The sequence below is a fragment of the Oncorhynchus gorbuscha genome, linkage group LG25 (genome assembly GCF_021184085.1).
Source record: "Oncorhynchus gorbuscha isolate QuinsamMale2020 ecotype Even-year linkage group LG25, OgorEven_v1.0, whole genome shotgun sequence".
In the NCBI taxonomy this organism is placed as follows: domain Eukaryota; kingdom Metazoa; phylum Chordata; class Actinopteri; order Salmoniformes; family Salmonidae; genus Oncorhynchus; species Oncorhynchus gorbuscha.
Genome location: NC_060197.1, coordinates 19127648 through 19153009, shown reverse-complemented (window position 1 = coordinate 19153009; position 25362 = coordinate 19127648). Strand labels below are relative to the sequence as shown.

The window sequence follows — 25362 nt, the reverse complement described above, 5'->3', positions numbered from 1 at the left end:
TGACCTGAATTGATACCCTCCCCAAGCCCAACTATTAAAAATTATGCTATTAAAAAAAGTGTGCAGTTCATCAACTCTTCATTTAACTTCTTGGTGACAGGGGGGCAGTATTGAGTAGCTTGGATGAATAAGGTGCCCAGAGTGTCTGCTACTCTGACCCATATGCTGATATATGCATATTATTAGTAGTATTGTATAGAAAACACTCTGGAGTTTCTAAAACTGTTTGAATGATGGCTGTGAGTATAACAGAACTCATATGGCAGGTGAAAACCTGAGACAAATCCAACCAGGAAGTGGGAAATCTGAGGTTTGTAGTTTCTTTTAAAGCATACTGTTAGCTAGCTAGTTAACATTAGCTGTCTAGCTCTCTAGCTAATGTTACGTGTATCATATCGTCAATCAGATTTTTTAACATAATCCCTAGCTGTGTACTGTCACTTTCCATGTTGTCTGTTGTCTGTAGCTTGTGAGGTGTGGAAACACTTTGTTGCTTTTATGTATTTTGTCTTGTTGCTTTTTGTTCTATGTTGCTCTGTCTGTATGCTACGTCTTGCTTGTCCTATGTTGCTCTGTGTGTGCTCACTGCTCAATGATTGTCTGTGTTGTAATTGTTTTTAATAACCTGCACAGGGACTGCGGTTGAAAATGAGCCGTATGGCTAAAACCTCCACTTTTACTGAAACGTTGATTAAACACAATATTTATTCCATTCTAATGAGCCATTTACTTTATGTTTGTAATGTTTACATTTACATCTTTTATTATTTCTTATTGTTGTTGCATTGTGGAGAATGAACCTGCAAGTACTCCCATCCTCTTGCTCTTTTGCACCCCAGCATCTCTACTTGCACATCATCATCTGCACAACTATCACTCCAGTGTTAACGCTAAATTGTAATTATTTGGCCTCCATGGCCTATTTATTGCCTTACCTCCCTACTCTTCTACACTTGCATACACTGTACATAGCTTTTTCTATTGTCTTATTGACTGTACCTTTGTTTATGTATAACTCTGTTGTTGTTTTTGTCACACTGCTTTGCTTTATCTTGGCTAGGTCGCAGTTGTAAATGTGAACTTGTTTTCAACTGGCCTACCTGGTTAAATAAAGGTGAAATAAAAAAATAAGGACGCATGTTGTTGGACGGTGTATACCATGTATATCCCATATAAATTTGAAACTTGCTTCTATCCAGATGTATCTATCTTCATCCTCAGAATCTTCCCTTCTTATCAAATATAATATATTAACTGCCGTCTTGAGCATACAATCTTCTATTCTTCTACTCTTAACCCTTTCACACGTACCATCACACAGGTGTGATCGTTCTACAGTGGTCCCTGAAGTGTACGATCACACCCATGTGATTAGAACACTCATTTAGAATGCTCTTTAGAACGGCAGTTTCGAAAGACGCAAAAATTAGGGTTTGAGCTGGCCACACTTTTTTCAGAAACTATTTACACAAACACAGTCCTTACAAAGTTATGTCCAGAATGTCAGTAGTTTATTTTTTGGATGCAATGTTCAGATATTCACAGAAGTAAATATAGTGTAACTGTTAGAGGAATTCTAAATTCCTATATGTTTTGTAGCCAAAACCAAATTCACACTCTATCTATTTCATAATAAGTTGTAAATGTATTATTTGCATGAAATAGTGAGAGACCAGTCTTAAAAACAAGTTCAGCATTTATTCTTGATGAGTACTGACCTAAAATACAAAGAACATTACATTTTAAAGAGAAGATAAAAATTACGTCATCAGTTCTCACACTTTCTCCGATCCACACAATAGCGCAGTGTCTTAAGGTCTGTCTCCTACTCCCCTCATAAAGCAAACATTCCAATCTGTCTAAAAGATATACTCTTCTCCACTAGTGGAACATCAAAGAACATTCTTATCTGTCTAAAGAGATATACCCTTCTTCTCCCTTAAACCCGCAAGGTACAGACAATTCATTCGTTTTAACTACATTTTCAGTCCTAGTTTAACTAAAAACCCATACATTTCATACCACAACATAATAGTATTAAAATAAATGGTTCTAATTTAAATGTATACATAATTAATAATTTCAACTATAATTTCCTCCAACAGTAACACAATCATCCTAACCGGAAAAATGTAGGCTACATTTGTCCTAGCGCTGAGGAAAGATTGACCCAACACAAGCAGTCATATTTTCTAACTCTCGACTGACATAAACTACAATATGAATTAGCTAATAGCAATTACTATATATAATTAATCACATCACGGGTGAGCTCACCATTGATCGAAATAACTAGGTAAAACACTTTATAGAAATCGAAAGTAATCCGACGATTACTTTCAGTGCGCAGCCATGCATTTTTTCCTCACAGAAACTGAAGATAATAAGAGAGGACGAGATGAGTTTGGTCTGTTTATGTTGAAGGGGTGTGTCATCTACCGTCGTTCACATCCCACCATTAATTTCCGGAAGTCCTCAGAGATTTAGTGAACTCTTACTCACCTCATTTTGTTATAACATCTTTGGTCAAACAGACGTGAAACCTAGAATGCATTGTATGTCAACAAACATGGCTACACAGCTGGAATTAGCTTAGCTCATCATAATCAGTACAACCTTCAAAAAAGTATTTTACATACATAATATGTGCCCATTACAATCTGTTTAAGAATCGGAATGCATGATTTGTCACCTAGAATTGAAAACATGTAAATAAAACTGTAAATACACAAATAATTGCCACACAAAACGTTTTCTGATAGTGATTTATTGATACAATTGGCGCTTGCCGGCAGTCAACCATGTAACCTCCCACTCTGCGCCATTCAGTGTTGTTGTTTATGTATGTAGATAGTGAGCTAAGCTGTAGCATTAAAAATGTCTTTCAAAAGGAGACAACTCACAAATGTGGAAATTCTGGAGATTTTTTAAAATTCTGACAACGAGTCTGAGTATGAAAGTCAGGAATCAGATTCTGACAGTGACAGTGAGGAGCTGCCCCCCAACCTTGTAGCCATTGAGAACCCTGAATCTGAATATCCCTTGTCCACTGACGAAGTACCAGGTCCCTTTGAAGATGCTGGTGGTGATGGAGGCAGACCGACAGTGGATGATGTACAGGAGTTCTGTGGTAGCTGGAAGGCCACCAGTCATTTCACCCCTCCTCGCTCTGCTGTTTGCTTTGACGAGTCCCAGTCTGGAGTGCAACGTCCCTTGCCATTTCCAACTGAGGCAGAGTGCTTCAAGTTGTTTCTGACAGAGTAGCTGGTGGGAGACATAGTTGAGGAGAAAGAGTAATCTGGTTGATAGCCCATTCACTGGTCAATAGGGACGCATAGGAACGCAGCGCTTTCAAAACATGAGGCACTTCCGGATAGGATTTTTCTCAGGATTTCGCCAGCAACATCAGTTCTGTTATACTCACAGACAATGTTTTTACAGTTTTGGAAACTTTAGAGTGTTTTCTATCCTAAGCTGTCAATTATATGCATATTCTAGCATCCTTTCCTGACAAAATATCCCGTTTACTACGGGAACGTTTAAAAAAAAAATGAAAATACTGCCCCCTAGTCACAACAGGATAAGAAGATATTTTTCCATCTGATCGACACTGCTGTCCTCAACGGCAGAATAGTTCACCATCAACTAACAGGTGAGATGATTACTGAACAAGGTATTTTTGTAATTGAATGTACAGTTCACATACAAATCCATTATGCAATTATAGTGACAATATCTCACCCACCTACCCACTGCCTCATCATCCTCTAACCTTCCTCATCCTCCCCACTCCCTCATAGGTAAAGTAATTACCTACCAACCTCATGAGAGAGCTGCTCGGCGCCGATCCAATGGGGGTCGTCCTGCTGTAGACAATCCCCTACGCCTCACTGCACGGCATTTTCCCTGCAAAGTCCCTCAAACTGCTTCTCAAGGTAGTCACACACGGAGGCATTGCAAAGTCTGCCTGTCTGGTGCCGGGAGAAGTAAGCAGAGGAAGATGACAAAATACATGTGTTTAGCTTATGATACACCTCTATGTATTTCACCATGCTTTGAGGAGTATCACATGCGTTATTGAGCACATCTGCAGCAATAAGTGACTGACTGACCTGACAGGTGACTTGACAGGTGACCAGCCATGATACTATGCTTTTAGAGATGGGGGTGGAAATGCAGTTGTTGTTCAGTCACTGCATGGATATTAAATATGGGTCATGCATATTCAGTTTTTTGTCCTCTAGTAAAACAAGTTGTTGAACCAACTACCAATACTGCAATAAAATAGATGAGTATTACATATTGGCATATGTGTTTTCTTGCTGTGTTTTCATCCAGTAAAACTGTCAAGGAGTGTACGTTAGCATACAAAAGCTGTCCTCATTCTTCAGCTCCAAAGATGTCCAGCTCCAGTTATGATATTGGCAAATAATGTTTGTGGTTTTCTGAAAGTACAGAATAAAGAGGAATTATTCATTAGAATACAATATAAGGATATAGCAATAAAACAATACTACAAAGAAGTAACATAATAAACACTGCTTTAAAAAATAGTTTATTGCATTGACAAAATCACAGATTATAACAGTTATAACACTAAGATACTAACTTTTGAGCTCCACAAGGGGGCAAGGCAGGGCAGAACAGAGCTATAAACCAAATAAACAAACCATGGTCATATTTTTTATTTATTTAACTAGGCAAGTAATTTAGAACAAATTATTATTTACAATGATGGCCTACACCGGCCAAACTCAGACAACGCTAGGCCAATTGTGCGCCGCACTACAGGACTCCCAATCACAGCCAGTTGTAATACAGCCTGGATTTGAACCAGGGTGTCTGTAGTGACGCCTCTAGCACTGAGATGTAGTGCCATAGACCGCTGCGCCACTTGGGAGTCATAAGGCCGTGTAGCTTCAAAATACAACATAAGATAATACTTCTCTGACGCAATTAGCATTGTTTTACAGAGCTAATAGAAGAATGTGGTTACATAAGCACGATTGACTATAACACCATAAAGGTTATAAAATGAGTAACGTTACCTCACGTGTCCGCGGTGATAAAGAAAATACACAAATATATTATGCTCCATACATACAGTACGCTACAATAGAAATGTGGAATGGAAAATGTGAACACGTGTGCAGATCCTGTTCTGACGGGAGATGAGCGAATGTCTGCAGACGTGAACTGCACAAACAATTGGGAAGTGTCCGTGGCAGAAATGTCCCAAAAATGTAATTGTCCGCAAAAGTAAAAATGAATATTTTTATGTGAATTAATGAGGAGGCGGAACACACCTAAATTCAAACTGTTTTTAGAAAAAAAAAACTTGTCAGAAAATAATTTGAACGTGAAGTTGAAACAACCTATAAATATAAACAGGCTGCATGCTGTAGTTTGAGGGCAGCGCGGATAAAATGTACATATCAATCACATTCTGGAATGGAGAGAACATTCTAACATCACATGCATTAAAAAAACGCTGGGGTGACCGTTAGAGATATTTGGAACTCACGCATAAAAGGGTTAAACCCTAAAATACTATTTCTATCCCCTTTTCAATCAAAATCCTAAATTGCATCATGCATCTTAGGTTTCCTTGGCAGCTGGGTGCTGTTTGATCCAGAGCATTCTGGGAGGTTGGGCTGAGGTATGTCTGAATCAGAAAGGCTACAGGCTTTATCCGATTAGCAACCACCGGATCTGGGCTGCATCGAAAATGCCAGCCCTTTCCCTATATAGTGTACTACTTTTGACTAAGCCTCACAGGGCCCTGGTCAAAAGGAGTGTGCTATATCATTGAGCAGCCATGCCTGCTGGGTATTAAAAGCCCTGCTTTGAGTGAAACGCACGTATTCCTTATTGCTTCATCTCCTCATCATGCAGCTTACTTTTTCTCTCTTTCTTCTCTCCTATTGGTTCATCAGGAGGCCACTATTGGGGATCATCCCCTCAAGGCATTCCACTGCACTTCATCCACTTCAACAGGAATTCCTTGGAGCCCTTCGTAAATAAATGTCTTTGCTTTGGTCTTTCTGATGCGGTAGCTTATTGTCAGATGGGGTCTGATTTGTTGTGGCATAGTTGCATGTGCAGGCCAACTATTTAGCATGGAGATTGCTCTCTCCTTGATTCATCAAAGTAGCCACCCTTTGCGTTGATGACAGCGTTGCACACTCTTGGCATTATCTCAACCAGCTTCACCTGGAATGCTTTTCAACAGTCTTGAAGGAGCTCCCACATGTGCTGACACTTGTTGGCTGCTTTTGCTTCACTCCGCGGTCCAACTCACCCCAAACCATCTCAAACACATCCCCGGGGACATACTGCCTGCCCCAAGGATACCTATAGCACCCTATGTCACAGGAAGGCTAAAAAGATAATCAAGGACATTAGCCACGGCCTGCTCACACTGATATCATCCAGAAGGCAAGGCCAGTACAGGTGCATCAAAGCTGGGACCGAGAGACTGAGAAACAGCTTCTATCTCAAAGCCATCAGAATGCCAACACTAGCCGTCTACCACCCGGTTACTCAACCCTGCACCTTAGAATCACTGGCCACTTTAATAATGGAACACTAGTCACTTTAACAATGTTAACATACTGTTTTATTCATTTCATATGCATATACTGTATTCTACTCGATTCTAGTCAATGTCCCTCCGACTTTGCTCGTCCTAATATTTATATTTCTTTATTGCATTATTTTACTTTAAGATTTGTGTGTATTGTTGTGTATTGTTAGATACTAATACACTGTTTAAGCTAGGAACACAAGCATTTTGCTACACCAACAAAAACATCTGCTAAGCATGTGTGTGTGACCAATAAAATTTGATTTGACTCCTTACATTTTTTATGCTTAATATGATACGTGGGACGGTAGTGTCCCACTTGGCCAACCTCCAGTGAAATTGCAGAGCGCGAAATTCAGATATTTTACATTCTTGAAAATATGTGTTATACATCAAAATAAAGCTTGACTTCTTGTTAATCCAGCCAAGGTGTCAGATTTCAAAAAGGCTTTACGGCGAAAGCAAACCATGCGATTATCTGAGGACAGCGCCCAGCACACAAATGCATAACAAATCATTTTCAACCAAGGAGTTGCGACATGAAAGTCAGAAATTGCGATACAATATATTCCTTACATTTGAAGATCTTCTGTTGACACTCCAAAAGGTCCCAGTTACATTACAAATTGTCCTTTTGTTCGCTAAATTCCTTCTCTGGTTTTCGCCTGCCATTTCAGTTCTGTTATACTCACAGACATTATTGTAACAGTTTTAGAAACTTTAGAGTGTTTTCTATCGAAATCTACAAATTGTTTGCATATCCCAGCTTCTGGGCCAGAGTAGCAGGCAGTTTACTTTGGGCATGCTTTTCATCTGGAAGTCAAAATACTGCCCTCTATCCCAAAGGAGTTTTAACAGGACAGGAAAATAATCCAATTCACGTACTAATAAAAATAACATCATGATCATCCCTACTGGAATGTGGAGTGTGCCCCTGGCTATCCTTAAATTCAAATTCAAATATTTGCCTAACGATTTTTACTTTTGATACTCAAGTATAATTAAAACCAAATACTTTTAGACTTTTACTCAAGTAGTATTTTACTGGGTGACTTTCACTTTTACTTGAATCATTTTCTCCTAAGGTATCTTTACTTTAACTAAAGTATGACAATTGGTTACTTTTCCACCACTGGCGCTGTCTCTTTTCATCTCTCACCCTCTCTTTCTGTCTATCTTCCCCCTCTCTCTTTCAATCCCTTTCTCTTTTCACTCTCTATCTAGCCCTGATTATACCTGGTGCTAGCATGGGTCCTTTGTCCTAATCTTGTCTACATTCAATTGTGCCCACATTTACAGAAATATATCAACACATTATATTAAAATGTGTCTCTTATCTGTCCGCTCTCAGATTTCCTGGTCCCTTTCTTTTATATAAATTATTTCACAGCTATTCTTTCAAAATCATATGTATTTATTGTAAGACACATGTTGATATAATCAGTTAATGGTTCTACCTAACAAAGACTTTAGAGTGTCGAATTATAATGATTTCAATGGTTTCTCTGTCAAGATCTGCTTGTAAGATATCCAGACACAATGGCTGAGGTTCAAACTCATGGAAGACACACCCTCGTACACTTACCCTCACCTTATTATGCCCTTGGGGGATCCCCGTCACCATCCTGGCGGGCGGTCCAAATGATTAGCCAAGCAAGGGAAGTTTGCAACGTAAGCCCTCAGCCCTCATTTTTAGTTGAGTTTGCGAGTGTACAATTATGTTCAATCTCCCCAGAATTCAATTTGCGACGATTGCACATCCGCTAAGAAAAGTCTGCCAAAAATTAAAACCTCAACGTCAATATGCAGTCAACATACAAGTGTAAGTAAAAACGAATTTAAATCCGTTAGAAATTGTGCAACTAATGTACATAACGGCACAAACACAAAAGTAATGATATTTTTGATTAGTTAGCTTTTGGAAATTCTAGAAATAAATAATTTTCCTTCTTTAGAAGTTCCAGCTAGGCATACTAACTTTATTTAGCTAGTTCATTTTCGAGCTATCATACAGTAGGCGTATATTAATAATTATATATTTAACGTAAGTACACATGCAATCATAATTGACTGTAGTGCATATAATGCACCCACTGAAAACACAATCATAGCGGGATGAATGAGTGACAAATTTCCGGTCAAGGGCGGTCCATTTAAAAATAATTTCATCCTGCCTCACCCCTTGCCCTGCAAGTGTATACTCAGACGTCATGATACATAATCAGAAGTGTCCACTTAATTTGAGGGTTGAGGGGATAGGGTGTGTCTTTTAAATGTTTGGACTACAGCCAACATGTGTCTGACTATCTCCCGAGGTGTGCAAAATGATCTGATCGCAATGTGCCTTTTGATTGTGCCCACATTTTTAGACAGGTGTAGGCAATCAGAATGTAGACAAGATCAGGAGCAAGGTGACAAGTTATAACCAGGTATAAACGGGGCTTCTCAAACTCCACTCTCTGTCCTAACGAAACCACCATTCACAGCTGCTTTCTCTTCCACAGAAACTCCAGCTGAGATTAATAATTTATTTAATAACTCATCAAAGAGTTATCCTGGGGTTCACACACGGGAACAGTTAAGCTGTCTGCTCCGTCATAATTAAAAGTATCAGTGTCCTCACTCTGGGACCAGTACGCCCTGTTCCTCCTCCACCGCACTCGCCCTGAGGTGCGTGTCACCAGCCCGGTACCACCAGTGCCGACACCACGCACCAGGCCTCCAGGGTCCAGTATGCCCTGTTCCTGCTCCTCGCACTCGCCCTGAGGTGCGTGTCCCCACCCCGTTACTAGCAGTGCCGGCACCATGCAACAGGCCTACTGTGCACCTCGGCAGTCCAGAGCGTCCGGCGACAGTACCCAGTCCAGAGCGTCAGGCCAAAGACGGGCCACAGTCCGGAACCTCCCTCAACGGGCCACAGTCCGGAACCTCCAACGATGGGCCACAGTCCGGGGCCTCCAACGACGGTCCCCAGTCCAGGGTCTCCAGCGGCGGTCCCCATTCCGGGGTCTCCAGCGGCGGTCCCCAGTCCGGGGTCTCCAGCAGCGGTCCGCAGTCCGGGGACTCCAGCGACGGTCCCCAGTCCAGGGACTCCAGCGACGGTCTCCAGTCCGGGGTCTCCAGCAACGGTCCACAGTCCGGGGTCTCCAACGACGGTCCCTAGTCCGGGGTCTCCAGCAATGGCTCCCAGTCCAGGACATCCGGCGATTTTGGTTAGGTCAGGGTGTGACGAGGGTGGTATGTGTGTTTTTGTTCTGTCTAGTTTTTTGTATATCTATGGGTTTTGGGATTGTCTATGTAAATGTAGGTCTATGGTGGCCTGAATTGGTTCCCAACCAAAGACGGCTGTTTATCGTTGTCTCTGATTGGAGTTCCTATTTAGGTTGCCATTTCCCATTTTGGTTTTGTGGGTTATTGTCTATGTGTCGTTGCATGTCAGCACTCGTGTTATAGCTTCACGTTCATTTTGTTATTTTGTTAGTTTGTTCAGTGTTCTTCGTTTAAATAAAGAAGAATGTATTCATATCACGCTGCGCCTTGGTCTCTTCGTTATGACGAATGTGCACCGCAAGGGGGAGTTAGAGCACTCATTATGCATTTGGGTCGCAAGGTTTTTATATGACCAATCAATGCAATGACGAATTTGACGCAAGCCACCCATCACTGCTGACTTTCTTAAGCAAAGATGCCTGACAAAACATTACGGTGGAAGAAAATGTAAGTAATTATAACAACATAACGAGTCAAGCAAAACATTTACAATTGAGAGGAATATTGAGAGGTGTAGAAGACAGAGGAGTAGAGGAGCAGTGAAGACAGCAAATGATTAATGAATTACAGTGCAACCCTAATATTCTCTCAGTTAATCACAATTACATAGTGTCTCTAGCGGGGTCCAACCTTTGGCCCCCAGTTGGCCAGAAGGTTATTTTAAGAGCGGGTGAGGTGGCGATGCAGGGACTGGCTTCCTCTCTCACATCAAAGCATATCTGCAGACGAGAGACAGATGGGTAGAGAAAGCATGATTAAGCTTTGTTGTTTTTATTCTAACATGGTCAGTCATCATATCATCAGTGTCACGCCCTGGTTATTATATTTAGTGTTTTTGGTATATGTTTGGGTAAGCCAGGGTGTGACATGGGTTTATAAGTTGTGTTTTCGTATTGGGGTTTGTAGTAATTGGGATTGTGTATGATTAGGGGTGTGTCTAGTTAGGCTTGGCTGCCTGAGGCGATTCTCAATTGGAGTCAGCTGCTTATCGTTGTCTCTGATTGGGAACCGTATTTTAGGCAGCCTGAGTTCGCGTTGTATTTTGTGGGTGTTTGTACCTGTCTCTGTGTTAGTCACCAGATAGGCTGTAATTAGTTCACGTTCCGTTTGTTGTTTTCTATATTCAGTTATTTCATGTACCGCATTTATCTTCATTAAAGTCATGAGTAACCTACACGCTGCATTTCGGTCTGACTCTCTTCATACAACAGACGAACGTCGTTACAGAAACACCCACCACTCACAGACCGAGCAGCGTGTGAACTGGCAGGATCTGAAGGAGGATTTTATGGACAGCAGAAGCATGGAGTATACGACGTGGGAAGAAATCGACAGGTGGGCGGCCGACCCAGAGCGAGTGCAGGAGCCCGTCTGGGATTCGCTTCAGCAGTGCGAGGAGGGCTACTGGCGAATCGATTCAAAGAAAAAGACACGCCGGAAAAACAGAGAGGCGCTGGTTTAAACAGGCAGCGACAGCTGGAGCAGCAAAGGGGGGATGAATTATCTGGAGAATGGACATGGGAAGACGTGTTGGATGGTAAAGGTTGTTACACTTGGGAGGAGATATTGGCCGGAAGAGATCGCCTCCCATGGGAACAGGTGGAGGCACTAAGGAGAGCAGAGGCAGCGGGAGATAGGAGCCGACGATACGAGGGAACACGGTTGGCAAGGAAACCGGAAAAGCAGCCCAAAATAATTATTGGGGGGGAGCTAGAAGGGAGAATAGTTATGCCAGGTAGGAGACCTGCGCATACTCCCTGTGCTCACCGTTGGGCTAGAGAGACCGGGCAGGCACCGTGTTATGCTATGGAGCGCACGGTGTTTTCAGTGCGGGAGCATAGCCCGGTGCGGCACATACCAGCCCTTCCTATTGGCCGGGCAGGCTCGGTGCTCAAGAGCTCCAGTGCGCCTGCGCGGTCCGGTCTATCCAGAGCCACCTCTACACACCAGTCCTCCGGTAGCAGCTCCCCGCACCAGGCTTCCTGTGCGTGTCCTCGCGCCAGTACCACCAGTTCCAGCACCACGCACCAGGCTTCCAGTGCGTCTCGCCTGTTCAGCGCAGCCAGCGCTTTTCTCCCCTCCTGCGCTGCCGGAGTCTCCCGCCTGTTTAGCTCAGCCAGAGCTTTTCTCCTCTCCTGCGCTGTTGGAGTTCCCGCCTGTTTAGCGCAGCCAGAGCCTTTCTCCTCTCCTGCGCTGCCGGAGTCTCCTGTCTGTCCAGCGCCGCCAGTGCTCCCAGTCGGCCCAGCGCGTCCAGTGCGCCTCGCCTGTTTAGCGCAGCCAGAGCTTTTCTCCTCTCCTGCGCTGTTGGAGTCTCCCGCCTGTTTAGCGCAGCCAGAGCCTTTCTCCTCTCCTGCGCTGCCGGAGTCTCCTGTCTGTCCAGCGCCGCCAGTCGGCCCAGCGTCACCAGTCTGCCAGGATCCGCCAGAAGTGCCAGTCTGCCAGGATCCGCCAGAAGTGCCAGTCTGCCAAGATCTTCTAGATCGGCTAGACAACCTGAATCATCCAGTTCCACCAGCCAGCCAGGATTTACCGGAGCCTACTACCTGCCTGAGCTTCCTCTCAGTACTGAGCTTCCTCTCAGTACTAGGCTTCCTCTCTGTACTGGGCTGCCTCTCAGTACCGGGCTGCTTCGGTCCCGGGCTGCCCCTCTGTCCCGGGCTGCCCCTCTGTCCTGAGATGCCCCTCTGTCCTGAGCTGCCCCTCTGTCCTGAGCTGCCCCTCTGTCCTGAGCTGCCCCTCTGTCCTGAGCTGCCCCTCTGTCCTGAGATGCCCCTCTGTCCCGAGCTGCCCCTCTGTCCCAAGCTGCCCCTCTGTCCCGAGCTGCCCCTCAGTTATGTGGGGATCAGGGTGAGGACTATTAGGCCATGGTCGGCGGAGAAAGTGGATTATCCCAGGACGTGAAGGAGAGGAAATAGGACATTAATGGAGTGGGGTCCACGTCCCGAGCCAGAACCGCCACCATGGACAGACGCCCACCCGGACCTTCCCTATGCTCTTGAGGTGCGTCCCGGAGTCCGCACCTTAGGGAGGGGGGGTTCTGTCACGCCCTGGTCATTATATTTTGTGTTTTTGGTATATGTTTGGGTAAGCCAGGGTGTGACATGGGTTTATATGTTGTGTTTTCGTATTGGGGTTTGTAGTAATTGGGATTGTGTATGATTAGGGGTGTGTCTAGTTAGGCTTGGCTGCCTGAGGCGATTCTCAATTGGAGTCAGCTGCTTATCGTTGTCTCTGATTGGGAACCGTATTTTAGGCAGCCTGAGTTCGCGTTGTATTTTGTGGGTGATTGTACCTGTCTCTGTGTTAGTCACCAGATAGGCTGTAATTAGTTCACGTTCCGTTTGTTGTTTTCTATATTCAGTTATTTCATGTACCGCATTTATCTTCATTAAAGTCATGAGTAACCTACACGCTGCATTTCGGTCTGACTCTCTTCATACAACAGACGAACGTTGTTACAATCAGGAGGTGAAATGCAAAACTGACCTTGGATCATTAACTCTGTGACTACTACATCTCTATTTCAATGTAAAGCATCTCTTTAATAATACTTCCTGTTGACCCAACCAAGTTACCTCTCACCTATGACCTCTCTGTGTCAGCCAGTTCAGATAAGGGAGCGGTTCACCAACAAAGCTGATATAAGAGAAGGGGGAGTGGGATGAAGTGAAAGAGAGAGACTGTTATTGAGAAAATTAGGTAGTTAACTTCTTGACACTACCCATCCCTTTAGCGGGAACATTTTTGTCAGCAACCGCTGAATAGCATAGCGAAACAGTCAAATAATATTACTAAAAAATATTCATATTCATGAAATCACAAGTGCAATATTGCAAAACACAGTTTAGCCTTTTGTTAATCCACCTGTCATCTCCGATTTGAAATGATGCTTTACAGCAAAAGCAATCCAAGCGTTTGTGTAAGTTTATCGATAGCTTAACATAACATTATGTACACTAAGCATTAAGGTCAGCTTTGATGATCTTCGGATGTTTTCACTCACTCAGTTACACAACAAATGTTCATTTTGTTCCATAAAGATTATTTTTATACCCAAAATACCTCCGTTTGTTGTCGCGTTATGTTCAGAAATCCACAGGAAAGGGCAGTCACGATAACGCAGATGTATATTCCAAATAATATCCACAATGTCCACAGAAACATGTCAAACATTTTTTATAATCAATCCTCAGGTTCGTTTTAAAATATATATTCGATAATATATCAAACGGGTATGTAGGTTTTTCAAAACAAACGGGAGAAACAATGTAGCGCAAAACTCACTCTGAGAGCCCCCACCTATCCACTTACGCAATATGATCTTTCACGCTCATTTTTCAAAATAAAAGCCTGAAACTATGTCTAAAGACTGTTGACACCTTAACCTCTAGTGACACCCCATCCCATGAACGGGACCGTTATCATCATCTGACACTAATTAGTTTAACGCAACGGACATAAATATTACTAGAAAATATTCCTATTCATGAAAATCACAAGTGAAATATATTGAGGCACAGCTTAGCCTTTTGTTAATCACCCTGTCATCTCAGATTTTCAAAATATGCTTTACAGCCAAAGCTAGACAAGCATTTGTATACGTTTATCGATAGCCTAGCATAGCATTTTATCCAGCTAGCAGCAGGTAACTTGGTCATGGAAATCAGAAAAGCAATCAAATTAAATCGTTTACCTTCGATGAGCTTCGGTTGTTTTCACTCACGAGACTCCCAGTTAGATAGCCAATGTTCCTTTTTTCCCAAAATATTATTTTTGTAGGCGAAATAGCTCCGTTTCTCTGATCCACCTCTAGGCAGACAACACCATTCTGTATAGATCTGGCCGTTCTTTGGACACTGTGCTAACAAACCTCCAAACGAGCTTCAACGCCATACAACACTCCTTCTGTGGCTCTTCAACCGATTGCTGTCAGCACCGTCCCGCCTGACTAGCATCACTAGTCTGGAAGCTTCTGACCTAGAATATGTGGACAACTACAAATACCTAGGTGTCTGTTTAGACTGGAAAATGTCCTTCCAGACTTACATTAAGCATCTCCAATCCAAAATTAACTCTAGACTCGGCTTCCTATTTCTCAACAAAGCTTTCTTCACTCATGCCGCAAAACATACCCTCATAAAACTGACTATCCTACCGATCCTTGACTTCGGTGATGAAATTTACAAAATAGCCCCCAACACTTTGCTAGGTAAAGCCCCACCTTATCTCAGCTCACTGGTCACCATGGCAACACCCACCCGTAGCACGCTCCAGCAGGTATATTGCACTGCTCATCCCCAAAGCCAACACTTACTTTGGTCGCCTTTCCTTACAGTTATCTGTTGCCAATGACTGGAACCAATTGCAAAAATCTCTGAAGCTGGAGTCTTATATCTCCTCCTCTAACTTTAAGCATCAGCTGTTAGTGATCGGTAAGCTGCTCTGTACATTTACACAGCCAATCTGTAAATAGCACACCCAACTACCTCATCCCCATATTATTACTTACCTTCTTGCTCTTTTGCACCCCAGTATCTCTACTTGCACATCATCATCTGAACATTTATCACTCGAGTATTAATGCTAATTGTAATTATTTTCACCTCTACATTGTGCCTACATTTATCTTGTCCCCCCACACCAAACGCAATCACGACATGCAGGTTCAAATATCAAAACAAACTCTGAACCAATTACATCAATCTGGGGACAGGTTGAAAAGCATTAAACATTTATGGCAATTTAGCTAGCTAGCTTGCACTTGCTTGCTAATTTGTCCTGGGATATAACCATTGAGTTGTTATTTTACCTGAAATGCACAAGGTCCTCTACTCCAACAATTCATCTACACAAAAAACAGTCAACCAAATCGTTTCTAGTCATCTCTCCTCCTAAGCTTTTTCTTCTCTTGACTTTACATTCTAATTGACAACTTTCATAAATTAGGTGCATTACCACCACTGACCTCATTCGTCTTTCAGTCACCCATGTGGGTATAACCAATGAGGAGATGGCACGTGAGTATGTGCTTCTATAAACCACTGAGTAGATGGGAGAGGCAGAACTTGCAGCGCGATCTGCAAGTCCTTTTTGGAGAAAAGTCCTCTGGTCTGATGAAACAAAAATGGAACTGTTTGGCCATAATGACTGGTGGGACTGGTGGCATCATGAGGTAGGAAAATAATGTGGATATATTGAAGCAACGTCTCAAGACATCAGTCAGATAGTTAAAGCTTGTTCGCAAATGGGTCTTCCAAATGGACAATGACCCAAAGCATACTTCCAAAGTTTTGGCAAAATGGCTTAATGACAGCAAAGTGAATGTATTGGATTGGCCATCACAAAGCCCTGACCTCAATCCTATAGAATATTTGTGGGCAGAACTGAGAAAGCATGTGTGAGCAAGGAGGCCTACAAACCTGACTAAGTTACACCAGCTCTGTCAGGAGGAATGGGCCAATATTCACCCAACTTATTGCGGGAAGCTTGTGGACGGCTACCCGAAATGTATGACACAATTTAAACTAAAGGCAATGCTACCAAATACTAATTGAGTGTATGTAAACTTCTGACCCACTTGGAATGTGATAAAAAATAAATAAAAGCTGAAATAAATCATTCTCTGTACTATTATTCTGACATTCCACATTCTTAAAATAAAGTGCTGATCCTAACTAACCTAAAACAGGATATTTTTATTTGGATTAAATGTCAGGAATTGTTCAAAAAAACTGAGTTTAAATGTATTTGGCTAAGGTGTATGTAAACTTCTGACTCCAACTGTATGTACATATAACTAGGAATAAAGTGACATAATACACGGTATTAACACCACATGGGATTTGTCAAAGAAGTTGGTTCAAAAAGGGTCAATGTAGATAGTCCGGGTTTCTATTTTGTTAACTATTTATCAGTCTTATGGCTTGGGATAGAAGCTGTTCAGGGTCCTGTTGGTTGCAGACTTGGCATATCGTTACCGCTTGACGTGCATGATGCAATAATTTCCATGGTAATGTAGAATGTTCATTCAAATGATGCTAACTGATGTGGCTCACGCAATGGACTGAATTTTTTTTGTAATGTCAGTTGAGTTGATTCAACAAATCACAGCACAGACTGACGGGTACACTTCCGGCTTTTACTTACACTCGCAATTGCCGGCAGTCCACCCATTATGCCATCATTGTCTTGAATGGGAACACCCATTCTATTCAATGAGAGGATTTGATTAATCTGGCCCAGGCACCGGGTAGGCATGTTTTGCACCAGGTGAATATTTTGAAACGGGCTGCTTCACAGGCATGAGTCAGCACATGGAGTAATGAGTACGATTCTGTGGGATGATCTCAAGTCCATATTCCTCGAGTCCTCTCTCCTCGTGTCCTTCTCAAAATACAATGTTACATCCAATGTGTTTTGAGAGGGAGAGAAGACGCAAATCATATGCAATTGGGATCTTCCCTGTGTTTACATACCCACAACAGTTCTCAAAACTTAGAGAGCTACCGTTCTATCGGTTTTTTAAATCCAACACAAGCCTAATCAAGCTCACATGTTGGAGTGAAAACCTACAAGACGGTTTTTCTCCAGGAATATGTGTGTAAGTCCCTGGTCAAACTAATGCTGAGTGACAGTGTGAATAGCATAGTAACTATGTAATTGTTTTTATGTGGTTTCTAATGACATAACATTTAATATAACAATTATTTTTTAACTATAATGGTATATGAGCATTCTCAAGTTTCTGGAATCCAATGTAGCTGCTGTTAGAGTCAGGGTAGTTAAATGTAATTGCTGCCACCACAGAGGCTGGGAGTACCCGTCGTTGGCCTCAACCTATGTGTTCTCCCCTCATGCACTGCAGGGTTATCCAATAAGAGACCAGTCTATATTGCCTAGAGAGACAGAAAATAAATGTTTTTGAAAAAAAATATTTTACCTTTATTTATACCGTTTTTTCAAACTTCCACAAACAACGTTCGTTTTGACCACTTTCGGAATGTTTTTGAGGAAAAAAGTCCCGCCAGCTAAAATCTTCCCCTGCTTCTCTGCTCTTCAGAGACGAAGTCTGATTTCAAATCGGGGCAACCAATCTGTAACTATAGCCGTTTTCGTAACTCATCGCCTCTCTTTCAATTGTCTGTAAATCATGTCAGCACCAAGGCAATTCATTACTTTCCAAAACAACTATTGTTTTGACCACTAACCAAACAGTTTGACAAACATAGTTTGGCTTAAAATCTTCCTCCACTTCTCTGCTTCTCAAAGGCGGAAACGCTTTTTAAATTGGGTCTACCGTTCTCGTGGGAGAGCGATTTAATTAACCCCTCACCTGCTCTTCACAAACAGCTCTCTGTGTCAATACTGATATTCCAAAACGATACCGTTGGCTAGGATACTCGCAGATGCTGCAGAGCCAAAATCATGAGGAGACACTCCTCCTACACCGTTTAAGCAATGCCGTTCCAATATCAACAAATCCGCAACTGTCGCGATCGAGTTGTTTGTACAGAATTTTTTATATCTGTTATACTTGTTCCGTTATTCACTTTCTTGTCCTCTTTTTGTCCTCCATCCGCTTTCATTGGATTTCTCAAGATACTAAAGTGCCCCATTGTGACATCATTACTTCCAACTGACTTTCTCTGTAAGTGAAATCAAGCTACCTTTGACACAAATCAGCTAATAACTCCACTTTGCAACCACTTAGACAAAATATTTCAAGTTCTCCAATTTCGTCTACTTCTCCGCTACTCAAATCTGGAGTTTGGAGAAAAAATGATAGTCACATCAAAGTTACAGCAGTTTAAGTAACAGCACCAAGATCATTTTCTGTAACATTTTGGCAAACAGTGTCCATTTTGAGCAATACGTCAACAAGTTAGACAAAAAGTTAGAGTGTATGGGATATCCGTCTACTTCTCTGCTATTCATAGCTGTGTGCAGAATCAAAATATTCCATATGGAACATATGGTACAGCTGTTTTTGTAACTGCATTACCACGTGTTTTTCAAACTTCCACAAACAACGTTCGTTTTGACCACTTTCGGAACGATTTTGAGGAAAAAAAGTCCGGCCAGCTAAAATCTTCCCCTGCTTCTCTGCTCTTCAGAGACGAAGTCGGATTTCAAATCGGGGCAACCAATCTGTAACTATAGCCGTTTTCTGAATTTCAATGTTGCAACTTGCTGAAAATTGTCCACAGTGTTCCTATCATCTAGTTAAAACATAACTTTTTTTTAACATCCTGAGTGCATCAAACATGATTTAGACCTTGTTTATGGAAAAGTGCTTATTTCTGAATTTCAATGTTGCAACTTGCTGAAAATTGTCCACAGTGTTCCTATCATCTAGTTTAAACAGAACAAAAAAATACATCCTGAGTTTATCAAACATGATTGAAACCTTGTTTATGTAAGGGAATTACCCCCCTGTATTGGACAAAAATTAATGGGAAGTCATTGGCATCGGACAACCATATAGACATTGTCCAATACCACCCAAATCGGCGTTGATTCATGCAAAGTGTATTGCAAATGCCATATGGCAATTGCCAGTTGTAACACTTTAAAAATCCAACAGGTCCACCTTGGTTTTTCATATTGGATATGTAACCCAAGTCAACATCCAAAAGTAAAATTTTGAAAAAATGATTTTTTTGTCAAAAACTTATCACCCCTTAAAAAAGTGCTTTCTGTACCGTTTTTCGAAATTCTTTCAATTTTTTTGTCAATTACACATGTGTAAGAACTGTATGAATATACTTTTGTCCAATTTTATTATCATATATATATATTTTTTACATGCGCATAAGTAATATGTTTTGTCCATTTTCAATATGATTTCATAGGAAGTCAAAAGTCAAAAGTCAAAAATGTCAAAATTTTGTAAAAAACTTCACACACCCTTAAAAAAGTGCTTTCTGGACCGTTTTTCGAAATTCTTTCAAATTTTGTGTCAATTACACACGTATAAGAACTGTATCAACATACTTGTTGTATTTTATTATCATATTTAAAAAAAAAAAGTTTTACTTGTGCATAAGGAATATGATTTGTCCATTTACAATATGATTTCATAGGAAGTCAAAAGTCGAAGTCAAAAGTCACTTTTTTTGGGGCCAAATACCATAAGAAATTTGACATTTGTTTGTTCCTTTCCATCACTCGTTGTGTTGATTTCATCATGTCCATTTGGTGATGTTTTTTCACTGTTGAATCATATTGCAAGTGCATTTGCAACATGGTTCAATGGGCATTTTACCATAAGAAATTTGACATGCTCAAAACTCCTGCAGAAATGCAAAATTGACTGGGGCTGATGAACTCGGGATGGCCGGGCAGTGATAGTTGTTCCTTTCCATCACTCGTTGTGTTGATTTCATCATGTCCATTTGGTGATGTTTTTTCACTATAGAATCATATTGCAAATTGCATTTGCAATTTGTTTCAATGTGCATTTACCATCACGAATTTGGCATGCTCAAAAATCCTGCAGAAAATAAGAATTTGTTCTTAACTTTTGGTGATGTTTTTTCACTATAGAATCATATTGCAAATGCACATGCAGGACGAAGAGGTGAGGGATTTTTGGGGGAGATACATGGATAACGTCTCCTCAGCAAGGCACCTCAAAGACTCCCTTGGGTTTTGGAATGGGAGGAGAGGCTTCCAGGCCCTCCTCAGAGAGGACCCAAAGGGACATGGTGGCTACCTCCATCCTCCTGCTATGTTCTCCCTAGGGGCTGACAGGTGGACGTTGTTTTATGCATGTCAGCCCCCATTTTTCAGGCGCTGTGTGGCCTACGGACACATATTCACCTCTTGCAGCACAAGAAAATGCAGATTTTGTGGATCTGAGGAACACGAGGCGAGGGATTGTGACAAGCCTAAGGCGTGCCACGGGTGCAGGGCACCCTGGAGCCAAACACTATTCCTGCATCCTTGGTTGGTGAGATGGAGGAAGAGGGGGGGATGTTGGGAGTACAGATGGTGTTCTCACCGGTAGATATGGAGCAGGGGAGCATCGGGTGAGTCTCCTGTTTTTGTTTTTTTCTGTCTGGGTTTAGAATTTGAGTGTATTACATGTTTTTATTTTATTCTTTCATGGGGTCTAATTTTACTTTTGTTAGTTTAAATGTAAGGGGTTTAAGGGATTTTGTTAAGAGGAGGGCGGTTTTTAGTTATTTGGAGGGTGTGGGGTTTGATTTTTGTTTTTTACAGGATGTTCACCTGAGGGGTGGAGTGGATGTTAGTAGGTTTAAGAGAGAGTGGGACAAGGGGGAGTCAGTTTAGGGTATTGGGGGTGCACTCATCGGGGGTAGGGATTTTGTGTGGGCACAGGGAGGTAAAAGTGGAGGATTCTTTTGTGGTAATGCAGGGGAGGGTTATAGGGGTGGATGTCACGATAAGGGATTGTACATTTATATTAGTGGTGGTGTATGGGCCACAGGTGGTGGCAGACAGGAGGGAGATGGTGGACGCCCCTGTGTGTCACAAATAGGAAATTAGTGATAGGGGGGGATTTTAATACAGATTTAGGAATAGGGGGGGATAGCAGTGCAGGCGCCATTACCGGGCGAATGGCTTGCCATGGTCTGGTTGATGGTGGTCTGCACACTACTCCGAAAATGGCCGGTCCTACATGGCGCAACTCCAGGGGGGTTGAGCGGAGGCTCGACTATATTTTTGTACCCAGGTCTTTGGGTAAGTTGTCTGGGCGGCTGTTGCCTGTTTTCTTTTCGGATCACGACGGGGTGCTCTTGCAGGTGGGGTCGCCAGACTGCCTCTTTGGTAGGGGGTACTGGAAGTTAGATCAGGATGTGCTGGAGGAGCAGGCTTTTGTTGACGGGTTTTATGGTTTCTTTTGGAGGCTTGAAGGCCTCCGGTCCATGTGCGAGGGGGTGTTAGAGTGGTGGGAATTAGTTAAAGTGAGGATTAGGGCTTTTATAATAGGGTATTGCAAGAGGAAAAAAAGGGAGGAGAGGAGGGAGGTGGATCGTATCCAAAGGTTAATTGAACTCGAGTACGAGGCAGGCAACCTCGGCGGGTCGTTTGACTGGGAGAGATCTGCAACCCTAAAGGCGCAGCTCAGGGAGTTGCAGGAGCGGAAGGCTCGAGCTTTCCTGGAGCGTGCGCATAGTGGCTTTCTAGAACATAATGAGACTTGTTCTGCTATGTTCTTTAAGTCGGTTAGGGTCAGACAGATTTGGAAGGTAATGCATGGCATTAGGGAAGAAAATGGTAGTATAGTTAGAGAACCAGAGGATATGGACAGGGTGACAACTGATCATTTCTAAGTATATGTCATGCGCTCTACAACGCACCTCAGAATGAATCCCAGCCTCAATCAGTCACACCTTTTACATGACTCACCACTTGCAAACAACACACACTACATGCTAACAACACACACGGACACGCATGGAAATATGGACCAGACCAGAGCGCAGAATTAAACCAGTGTATGATGAGACTAGATGATTCTAACACACATGCAGACTACACGATCCTAACACATAGACAGACTAGATTATCCTGATAGACTACATCAGCGTTTCCCAAACTTGGTCCTCAGGACCCCAAGGGGTGCACATTTTGTTTTTTGCCCTAACACTGATTCAAATGATCAAAGCTTGATAAATAGTCGATTATTTGAATCAGCTGTTTAGGGCAAAAACCAAAATTTGCACCCCTTGGGGTCTTGAGGACCGAGTTTGTGAAATCCTGGACAACATGATCCTAACATATATTTATTTTATCTTTATTTAACTAGGCAAGTAAGTTAAGAACAAATTCTTATTTTCAATGACACAGACAGACAAATTGTTGAATTCACTTCATTCTACTGTCACTAACAGGGTTCCACTGAGAGAGATGTTGCATTGTTTTCTAGCTCCGTTTAGACAGAGAATTATAGTGTAGGGTTCATGTAGTCTGGTCCTTTAAACTCCATTTCCCAGCAGTCTCTCTTATTGCTTCACTTCAGTCTCTACGGCAATGGTGTCTCTTCATTGGTTCTCCCTGTATTGTGTCGCAATATCGTAGCTCTCCTCTCCTCCTCCAGATGTCATCTGGGACCATCAGTCGACCCTCTCTCATCCTCTCCTCTCCTCCTCTATATGTGGTCTGGGACTGTCAGTAGTGCCTCCTCTGGTTCTCTGTCCACGTCAACATTCTGAAGACAGACGGAGAGAAAGAGAAGGTTTGATGATGTGTGTGTGTGTTTGTGTGTGTGTACCTGCAAACTACGTTTGGTGAGGTTCTGCAGGATTTTGTTCGAGGTAGGGCTTGGTGTGGAGACGTCACTGCATTGGCTCTCCTGACAACCAGAGGGGCTTAAGTATGATCCACAAATGAGATTTTCTGACAGTTCAAGTCTGTTAAGCCAGGAGCAGGTTGCTGCTAGACGCTTTTAGTACATATGAGGCGGTACGAGGGTTGGATTTGGAAATGGGAACTTTATATGTAGTGTGTGCATGTGTGTTGGCTCACCACTGGTTTGTCTCTGTGTGTGTTGACTGCTTCAATGTTGAGGAAGATGGACTCAACCTTACAACCTGAGAAAAATAATAGAGACCCCAGGACTACAGCTGATTAGTATATCAATTAACATTATCATTGTTAAATATTTCTACTTAAATATTCATAGGGAGAGAAAGAGAGAGAAAGAGACCGACCGTAAGCAACTGGGGTGAGTTTTAGCACCGTGTGGAGAGGACACTTCAGATATGGCAACTCCGCTGGAGGGAGAGAGAGATGGGAGAAGAGTGGAGAAAGAGGAGAGAGAGATAGATGGGGATACAGAACTCAAACATTTCTTCTGACTGACAGCTGGATAATTTCAACATTGACAGAGTTCCAAAGGTTCCCAAGCTGTGTGATAGTGGTATATAGTATAGTAGTAGTGTAGTGTCAGAGGCTATGGGATTGTGGTTAGACCGTCTTACCTGCACTCTTATCAAGGAAGTAAGCTAGCAGACAGCGCATGACAGCCTGGTGGCACACCACCAGAACATTCTCCTGTCTCTCTAGTTCCATGATCACCGGCTCCAGACGTTGCACCAGGTCCTCATACGACTGACACACACACACACACACACACACACACACACACACACACACACACACACACACACACACACACACACACACACACACACACACACACACACACACACACACACACACACACACACACACACACACACACACACACACACACACACACACACACAATATACACGTATTATATATGAACATTGCACACACACGATACACACATTATACACTACATGGCCAAAAGTATGTGGACACCTGCTTGTCTAACATCTCATTTCAAAATCATGGGCATTAATATAGAGTTGGTCCACCCTTTGCTGCTATAACAGCCTCCACTCTTTTGGGAAGGCTTTTCACTAGATGTTGGAACATTGCTGTAGTGACTTGCTTCCATTCAGCCACAAGAACATTGGTGAGGTTGGGCACTGATATTGGGCGATTGCTTTGTGCACGTGGGCATTGTCATGCTGACACAGGAAAGGGCAATTCCAAAACTGTTGCCACAAAGTTCAAATCAAATCAAATATTATTTGTCACATACACGTGTTTAGCAAAAAAAATATATGCAGGTGTAGCAAAATGCTTGTGTTTGTAGCTCCAACAGTGCAGTATAATCTAACAATTACACAACAATACACACAAATATAAAATAAAGGAATGGAATTAAGAATATATAAATATTTGGACGAGCAATATCAGAGTGGCATAGACTAAAATACAGTAGAATAGGATAGATACAGTATACATATATATATATACATATATATATATATATTATATATATATATATATATATATATATATATATATATGAGATAAGTAATGCAAAATATGTAAACATTATTAAAAGTGGCCAGTGATTTCAAGTCTATAGGGCAGCAGCCTCTAATGTGCTAGTGATAGCTATTTAACAGTCTGATGGCCTTGAGATAGAGACTGCAAAAACAACTTCTCGGTCCCAGCTTTGATGCACCAGTACTGACCTCGCCTTCCGGATGATAGCGATGTGAACAGGCAGTGTGGCTCAGGTGGTTGTTGTCCTTGATGATCTTTTTGGCTTTCCTGTGACATCGGGTGCTGCAGGTGTCCAGGAGGGCAGGCAGTTTGACCCCGGTGATGCGTCGGGCAGATCGCACCACCCTCTGGAGAGCCCTGTGGTTGCGGGCAGTGCAGTTGCCATACCAGGCGGTGATACAGCCCGACAGGATGCTCTGAATTGTGCGTCTGTAAAAGTTTGTGAGGGTTTTAGGTGCCAAGCCAAAAGAGGCACTGTTGTGCCTTCTTCACCACACTGTCTGTGTGGGTGGACCATTTCAGTTTGTCAGTGATGTGTACGCTGATAGGGGGTGCTCCTTCTGCTGTTTCCTGAAGTCCACGATAAGATCCTTTGTTTAGTTGACATTGGGTGAGAGGTTTTTTTCCTGGCACCACACTCCCAGGGCCCT

The 25362-nt window shown here is 42.5% G+C and overlaps 1 protein-coding gene across 1 annotated transcript in view; it reads right to left on the bottom strand.

Moving 5' to 3' along the window:
* Positions 1–22305: 22305 nt before the first annotated feature.
* LOC124014050 (6-phosphofructo-2-kinase/fructose-2,6-bisphosphatase-like) overlaps positions 22306–25362 on the bottom strand; it is a 52757-nt gene continuing 49700 nt past the window's right edge. The window contains exons 11-14 of the mRNA XM_046328729.1: positions 23806–23935; positions 23536–23598; positions 23351–23415; positions 22306–23033 (exon numbers count right to left, since the gene is read on the bottom strand). Coding sequence (XP_046184685.1) covers positions 22974–23033; positions 23351–23415; positions 23536–23598; positions 23806–23935 — 318 coding nt within the window. The 3' untranslated portion in view covers positions 22306–22973. The remainder of the gene's footprint in view (positions 23034–23350; positions 23416–23535; positions 23599–23805; positions 23936–25362) is intronic.